The 8,981-nt window shown below is 43.6% G+C and overlaps 1 protein-coding gene across 1 annotated transcript in view; it reads left to right on the forward strand.

Moving 5' to 3' along the window:
* Positions 1 to 3,038, forward strand: part of Ifrd1 (Interferon-related developmental regulator 1) — a 30,931-nt gene extending 27,893 nt beyond the window's left edge. The window contains exon 12 of the mRNA XM_075695913.1: positions 697 to 3,038. Coding sequence (XP_075552028.1) covers positions 697 to 780 — 84 coding nt within the window. The 3' untranslated portion in view covers positions 781 to 3,038. The remainder of the gene's footprint in view (positions 1 to 696) is intronic.
* Positions 3,039 to 8,981: the final 5,943 nt, after the last annotated feature.

Here is an 8,981-nt window from a genome sequence, read left to right on the forward strand (position 1 = left end):
ATGCATGACTGGTGCTAGAAATCTCTCAAACATTCTGTGACACTGTAACAGCTGGCTGAAATGCGCAAAGAAAAATCTTGCAAGTGTGGTGGTGCCATTTTGCTTGATCTCGAGGAAGATGCAAAGGTGTGTGACCCACTGGTGGGTCGCGATGCGCAGGAATGTGTATTTAGAAAATTGCTACTGCAGCGAATGCTTTCTGTACATGCAGCCAACGTCCGATTTTTCAGGCTGCCTAGCAGGTGCCGTGGAAAATTCTGAAGAATTGAGTAGTCTGAAAAAATGAATGCAAGCTTTTTACTGCTCCGAGGGGCTCAAATTGCTACAGGCACATTTGAAATATACCCAGTTCTGAAGGCCTGCTAGCACACTTACTTATTAGGTGTATCAATGCTCGTATTTTGACAGGAGACGGCGGGTGCATGTGGGTATAATTACCATGGTGTACTGTGGTGTAGTATAGTGTACTATGCACCAGGAATGTTCTGGGAACCTGTGAAATCACTTTTACTGCTCAAGCTTTAAAACCAACAAACACGATTCAGTGAAGATTTTCGCTGCAAGTACGACTTTGTTATGTTGAAGTTTGACTGTATCTTATGCAGCGTCCGGTTATTTAGGTGAAAATTCAGTGTTGCGTACAATGCGGCCTGCATTGTGACCCTGAAGCGCTGTTTTATGCCATCCTCCGTGCAGCACATGGTGAACCTGGCAAGCTGCCGCGCCCGGACGAAGACCCGCAACAGGTTGCGCGACAAGAGGGCCGACGTCTACGCCTGACAGCAGCTACGGTTTGGAGAGCAATCTTCCCGGCAGCAGTCACAAAATTGGGTTTTGTTGTGACATGGTGACCCACTTCCTCCTCACTATTGGGGCGCGTTGGAAATCGGTCTCAAACGCCATCGTCTGAGAGAGAGAATGGTCCCCCTTCTCGGCGCAATCCAGCTTGCCGGTTTGTCGCAGGACTTCCACTGCATCGGCCGTTGCTCCCCCTGCCCTTCGCCAGGTTCCCCTCGCCCAGTCCACCATTTGCGCTCGTGTTAGCTTTATTCTTGCATTCCTGAGAAACGTGGGCTTGGCGTCGTGAGTCGAGAAAGCCAGCGTAACGCTGCCGCACGTGCTGTCGAGCGAAAAGCTGTTGCGTGTAAGTGGGTCAAGGTCAAATACTAATTCTGGTCTGAATATCCAACTGTAACATGTCGTGTTAGAAAGTTTTTGCATGTATTTAACTATATTACAGCTGCAGACACAGTTCTTTGTTGCAATGTGTGCATTGATTCTGAGCCCCCAGATTTTTACGGTTCATTTGGCTGTGAAGAAACAAAAGACTTATGCTTTTAGGGCAAATGCAAAGATTGAAAGATGTTATTGCATGTACCCTCATAGTTTCTGAAGTGGTAGACACATTAGGAGGTGCAGCAAGCTGGCTTTGTGGGTGGCCAGTTGATCTGTGATACTTGTTTCGAGACATGGAGTTGCAACTCGACAGAGCACTGCCACGCATACCTAGGTGCACATCAAATGTGCGTTGGTCAAAGCAGTTTGTTGACTGTACAGAAATGGATGTAGCTTGTTGGGAAGTAGCGCGCAGTTGTCTGCACGTACATGTGACCACTAAAGTTTTCGGAGTGCTGAAGTCGAGAAAAAGTTGGGATTTTCTAGAGTTTTTACCAGCTGAACTCTTGGGAAGACGTGGGGCAGAAGAGGGAGAAGGCGAGCGTCGCCACGCTGTCAACTTTCTGCCATCTGGCGGCCATGCAGGAAAGCGTGCAGTGCTCTTTTCGGTTCTGGCACAGGTCTGTTGGGCGTAAAGAATTTTCATTTCCCCGGCCCCCCATCAAAGGCACAGTGCTCCGAAAAGTCTTGCAGTCACAGGTACAGTGAGAGAGAGAGAGACGTGTCCTTCTCCATTCCTCTTTCTTTTCTTCCCACTCCAGTTTAGAGCATTTTTGTTTGTTGTTCAGTAACCTCCAAAAAATTTTATGTTTAGCGTTACGTGAAGACTAAGGCATTATTCGAATGGTGTTCCATGGCAGTGGCGAATAAAAAATTGCGGCTGTTCCTATTAAAGCACCACTGGTAGTGGTTGGTGGTGTGACATGGCTAGCAGAAGATGCCAACACATATCGCCGAGCCGGAAAGTTCAGTAAAGCAGCTTTTACGAATAAGAGGCGATAGTGTCGCTCACAATCGCCAGGCATTGCGTAAATTGGATTTGTCGCGTCGCTGTGTTCTGGCGTGTAGATAGGACTTCAAGCACCTAGCAGGCGAACATGTTCTTATGACTGCGTGTAGATATGTTTTTATTTGTTGGTATTCATCTAGTCTTGAAAGTCGTCTATTTTGAAGAAAAAAAAAAAAACTGCAGTTCTATGCAAGGCATTTGCATCTTTCTTACAAAAAAAAAAAAAAAAAGCTATGAAGACCATTCTGGGAGCAACGAATGTACAGTCATGTGAAAAAAAAAAATTGTTACGAACAAAGGACAGCTCAAATATTTAGACCTGCAGGTGCATTTTATATCAAGGCACATCAGCTTAGTTTTCTAATGAATTGAATTTGGGGGCACCTATGCGATACAGTGTTCCTACGAAAAACTGACGTAGATAACAGTGGTAGTGTGTTTAGGCCCTACTGGTAGAGCTGTTCGTGCACACTGCGCGCTCGCAATCAATTATTTTTGGCTATGACTGTACATGAAATTTACCTTATTAGCTGGGACGTAGCCTGGAACACGGCAGGCGGATATTTTGCAATACTTATTTGCATACGCTCGTTTTATTTGCGGGGGACTTTGTGTACAGTTTTTGTTTTGAATGAGAAAGTTGTTTTTCTTTTGTGTTGCTTTTATTTTTAAGATACCTTGTTGTCTACTATTGCGTACGATGCTTGTTTAGAGGTTTTTAATGCCATTTTCTTTTTTGTCTGCGCAGGCGTCCAATGAAATGCTCTTGCATCGCCTTGCTATGCAGATTGAATGTTGTACATGTTTGTGAAAAAACTTTTGTCTATAATAAATGCCTGGAAGTTTCCATTGATTTGAGAATGTCGTGTCCATTGCTCAGAGCGACTGGTGTACAACACAGTCCACTGTATTAAAGGCAACGCTAAATTGGTGTATTGGGACCAATAGTTCTCATGCTAACGGCTGTGCAATAATTTGCCACTATGTAGGTCTGCATAATGTGTCCCATCAAGTTTTTTTTTTTTTTTTCCTAAGAAGTTCATGCGTTCATTGATGTTTTGTTGGTTTGAATCTAAATTTGTCATTCCCTTTAAAATTGGTTACGTACACCAGGTTCATCTTTATGCCTTTCAGGCACTTTGTGTACGCCACAACAGTGCATCAAAAGCACTGAAGTATTAAAATATGCTTCGTTCATCTTGAAACACTTGTGAATGAACACGTGCTGCAAGTTTACACAATTTGCTTTAGTAAAACAAGTTGGAATTTAGACTGCTGGTTATTGGCTCTTGTCAACATGTTATTTAGAGAGTTCACTTTGTTTTTCACAATATTTTGCAACTGGCTGGATGGCTACTTTTCCGAGTATGGTAGACATGAAATAATTCTCTCATTCCTGTAGAAAACTCTTGCCCAGCATCCACATTATGTAAACGTCACAAAAACCCGCCGTGGTTGCTCAGTGGCTATGGTGTTAGGCTGCTGAGCACGAGGTCGCGGGATCAAATCCCGGCTACGGCGGCCGCATTTCGATGGGGGCGAAATGCGAAAGCACCCGTGTACTTAGATTTAGGTGCACGTTAAAGAACCCCAGGTGGTAGAAATTTCCGAAGTCCTCCACTACGGCATGCCTCATAATCAGAAACTGGTTTTGGCACGTAAAACCCCATAATTTAATTTTTAAATGTCACGAAACTTTGTGAAGAATTTGTAATTTGTTCTCCAGCTGTCTCGCTTTTTGCAATTCCAAAGATGCAAGACATGGTGCGACTAAGTTTTGCAACTGACAGGTTTGGCACATCGAGGGGTATAATGTTCCCAATTGAAATGGCCTTGTCACCTTTTGCCACAGAGGCGAGCTATAATACAAATGTGTTCAAATAGGGTCAGGTGCAAAGAAACTGCAAATGGCGTTTTTTTCAAATAAGGTGCACGAGATGTTCAGTAGAAGAAAACGGCTGCCCATATCATGCATGAGGCTTGGCAAGCTGAAAAAGAGCAAGAAACGAAGGTGTCGCTGCCACCCTGGAGTTTTCAGGTACAATGAGTGGGAAAAAACTTTGCTGGGCGTTACGTATTCGTGGACCGGAAATAATTGCACAGAGAAGAATAAAGGGTTACTAGAATGCATAACCGCTGATATTAAGGGTTTCGGGAATGGTGCTGAAATTATCCTATAAGGTAACATGAACGCCCACATACAGGATTTAGATGGCTATACCGACAACGGGAAGTCAATGCTAGACCTTTGTGAGCAACATAACCTCGTTATCGTGAATACGGGGCCTAAGTGTGAAAGGCAGATCACGTGGGAAGTAGGAAACCGACAATCAACCATTGATTACTGTCTGATCACAGAAGGGATTCATGATAAGTTGAGAGAAATGGTCATTGATGAGGAAGAGTATAGCAGCATAGGGAGCGACCATAAATGCATCATTTTGAAAATGGGATATGTAGTTGGGAAAGAGAGCAAGGAGTGCGAAATGGCCAATCCAAATTTGAACGCTCAACAAGTAAATATAGTCACTGTGAGTCGAGGAAGAACTTGGCAAATGGCCAAAGAAAGAGTGGGAATATAGTGAGCTAAGTGTAATAACGGCAGAAATACGGAAAAAGAAACATGTTTGTTGGAAAGGAAAAAAGAAACTGAAAAGCTGATGGCACAGGAAGATACGAGAAGTGATCGCCGAACGACAGAAAGCATCCCGAGAGCACAGGCAGGCAAAGAAGGCGCAGTTACCGCAGGATGAAGAACCAGTAAACGAGGAATATACCGGGAGAAAAAGTCTATGGTTCAAATACTGGTGCAAGCAAAATTAAAAGGTGAAAGTGAACGTTGGTTGTCAGAAATACGAGAGAAAAAGAAGGCCGCACCTAGAATATTTTGGAACCACAAATTTATTAGGCAGGAAGTCAACAACAATACAACAACATATCCTAGACAAAGATGAAAGGAAAACAGACTGGAAGGAGAAGCGGCAATAAATTACATCGAAAAATAAGAGCCGAATCTCTCCAAGGCAATGACGAGGTTGTATTTGAAGAAAAAAGAGCATGGAAGAGACCCAGGTGGGGGAAAAGGAGCTGGTGCTGACAAATTTCAACTGGAAGAAAGCGGAAGAGAAAATTCCTAAGTGCACAGCCACAGGGCTAGACGAGGTTCCCGTTAGGCTGATAAATGAACTGGGACCAAAAAGTAAGGAAGCTCTGGTGAAAGCAGTGGGAAAAACTTTAAAAGATAGACGAATACCAGAAAGTTGGCGACAAAGTAGAGTGAATTTAATTTATAAAGGTAAGGGGAGGAAGACAGAATTCACTCGTATAGACCGTTGACCATTACATCGGTAATATACAGGTTAGCAATGCAGGCAATCAAATTAAAGCTGCAAGTATGGGCAGAGAATAATGGCATTTTGGGAGAACTTCAGGATGGCTTCAGAATAGGTGGGCATTTGGATGATAACTTGTTTGTACTACTCAGTGTATTGAAATATTGAAAGCAGACATTACAGGAGCCTGTGACAACGCAGACCGCAACGTTTTGTGGGAGATTCTGGAAGGGGAAGGCTTAGGTGATGATTGTCTACAGCTTTTGAGAGAGATTTACCTAGAAAATACCGTTTGTGTTGAATGGGAAGGGATGAGGAGCGAGGAGAAAGTTCATATCAACAAGGGACTGAGGCAGGGGTGCCCTTTATCCCCACTGCTGTTTATGATGTACATGGTGAGGATGGAGGGGGCATTAGGAGGAAGTAGTATCTGGTTTAATCTCTCATACAAAGAGGCAGATACAGTAGTAGAGCAGCAGCTCCCAGATTTATTTTGTGTGGACGACATTGTGTTGCTAGCTAACAAGCAAAGTGATTTGCAACGTCTGGCTAACATCTGTGGACAGGAAGGCGAGAATTTAGGGCTGAAATTTAGCGTTAGGTTATGGTATTCAATGAAAACAGTGGACAGACAGTGGCGTTACAGAGCCAAGAAATACCTTGGGTAACAAAATGTAAATACCTTGGTATATGGATAAACGAAGGCAATAGATGTATGGAAACACAGGAAAAAATAACAGTGAAGGGGAAGAGAAATGCAGCCATAATGGAAGCACAGAGCGCTATCGAGATACAATAGGTACGAGGTCCTCCGAGGTATGTGGAAAGGTGTAATGGTTCCATGACTGACTTTTGGAAATGCGGTTGTTTGCTTTAAATAAGGGGTACAATCAGGACTCGATGGTCGAACCAAAGGTCAGTGGGTCGCCTCGCATTGGGCGCTCACGGGAAGGCTACAAATGAAGCTGTGCAGTGTGATACGGGCTGGACTAGTTTTGAAGTGAGGGAAGCTCGCAGTAAAATTGAATATGAAGAACGGCTGAGGGATATGGAAGAAAGTAAATGGGTTGGGAGAGTGTTCTGGTATCTGTATAGGAAAAACATTGATTCACAGTAGAGGAAAAGAACTAGGAAGTTTACCAGGAAGTATGCAGTCTGTAGGGTGGGCAACACAGCAACAAAGAATGTCAAGCAGAAAGTCAGGCTGAAATAATCTCATGGGTATGGCAATGGAAAAGAAACCTGCCATGAGCAACTACTTAAGAGGAAAAAAACAATTTATAACTCAAAGGGAAGCTCATTACTTTTCAAAGAGAGATCGGAATGCCTTAGAACACGCACCTATAAAGCGAGATATAAGAAGGAAGAAGAAGCATGTGCTAGCTGCGGTAAAGCTAGGGAAACCATGTTTTATTAGAATGTGAAGACGTCTACCCAGCGGTCGATTTAGGCACCACTGGCCTCCTTGAAGCCCTTGGGTTCAGCGAGAGCAGTGGAAAAGTAAACATGTCCGCAATAGGGCTCAGTAAGAGGCGATAGGAGGATTGGTGGAAGAAAAGCAGGGAAGTGGCAAAATAAAAGAAACGGAGACACACAAAAGCACAGTTCGCAATAGGGGATCAGAAAATTTGGTTGTGGAAGTTCATAGTTTTTGTTGTTTAACTTATAGGTAGGTTATTAGGCAGTACAATAGCAAGAGCTTGGTGGTGCAACCCACTGCCCTGTTCCAAAGGGGACGCTTGTAACATCCAACCGTCTAGGAGGAGCTTGCCAATAAGTCTTCAGTTTTGAGAATCTACTTATCAGGAAAGTTAACAGCATTTGTGAATAAGATTAGGCCTAGCAAGTTTTGAGAACAAGTCCCAAAACACTGGAATCCTAAGGCATTGCACTTGCACACCGATGCCGAAGCTTTTGCACAAAACATCTATGCCTTCTTTTGCTCCACTCTTGTAACTATCTTCTTCCAAAACAATTACTGTAGAATTTTGAAAAACTAGTTTACCAGTATGAACAGATTAATGCTACTCTTTCGAGCCCCTTTAAATTTGCACTCTGAAAATTAGTTTCCATTACAACATGCCCAAATGCAAGGTGGTGTGGCAGCCATTCACTAGTGAACATGCCAGTTACTTTACGACGTATGCTGGTCTTTGAAACAACCGTACTAAAACGAAGCATGGAACCACATAGAGAGTTGCAGTTCCTGCAGCCAGCTACGCCGTAGGCGTGTACTTATGGAAAAACGTGGTATGAATATAAGAAAGGTCTGTACAACAATGCGAGCTTATTGTACCAGCTTTTTATTTTCGAAAGTGCTTGAAAAGGTCACAATGTAGGTTGTTGACCGCAGTTATACTCACTCCTGTGAAAGCACAACGATGTGTGACTTTCGCAGTTTGCGAGGTGGGCTGTCGACATCGCTCCCACTTCTCAAAATTGCTGGAAAAGGAACTTAATTTTTTAGAGCTTGCCCGGATCGAAAAATTCTGCTTACAACATGCCCATGCACTTTTGGGAGAAACCGCTGCAGGTGTAGAGGGCTTTGAGCTGCGCCATAAAAAACAGAGGCCTTCAATATCTGTTGTCAGTCCCTTTAAAGACTGACTCATGACATACACATTCCCCTTAATGACTGAATTGAGAATGACTAAGCTGTCATTCCTCTTAATTTGCTTAGTGTACTGCACTTAGTCATTCCTCTTAATTCAAAAGGTAGAGTTCGACTCCCACCCAAGGTCATGGGTTCGAGTGCCTCAACTTCGTCTTAATTACCAGCAAAGGTGGTGGGTTGAGGGTCGTGGGTTCAAGTGTCTTAATAAACTTCACCTTATTTACCACCAAAGGCAGTAGGTTTGAGTGCCTTAGCTTTATCTTAACTGGGCCTGATTTAACTTCGCCTTCATTAACACCAGAGGTCGTGAATTCAACTCCCACCAAAGCTTGAGGGTTCGTAACCTTTTGTACCTTTCGTGTCATCGACGAGTTTTCGCTGAAGTACTTTGAAGGCTTTCGCCTTAATAAGTTCTGTTCACAAGGCGTGCATTCAGGGTAAACATTTAAAGAAGGCTTGCTCTTGTGCCCCACTCTTTTCTGTGTCAGCGGGATTTTTACCAATTTAAAGCGACAAAACTGAGGTGGTAGCTACATTCACAGAGGCACACACTGCCATTGCCCGCAATGCCTTACTTGTGTGTAATGGCAATGAACCAAAACGTTGTAACCGACTATCGTGTCATACGTAGCAGGCAACACCACAAAGGCTACAGACACTTCTCTCACTGCTCAAACTGGTGACCAAAAATAGTCCATTACATATGGAGAAAAGGTACAGGCACGAGTTGTATAGTTTGATTCAACATGGTGTCACGTCGCAAGATAGGACAATTATTCCATGGAAGGCGTTGCAGACCTGAACCTATTCAGCACCGAAGGTGGAGAGACATTTCCACAATCAGCGGCCA

The sequence above is a fragment of the Dermacentor variabilis genome, chromosome 6 (assembly GCF_050947875.1).
Source record: "Dermacentor variabilis isolate Ectoservices chromosome 6, ASM5094787v1, whole genome shotgun sequence".
Taxonomy (NCBI): Eukaryota; Metazoa; Arthropoda; class Arachnida; order Ixodida; family Ixodidae; genus Dermacentor; species Dermacentor variabilis.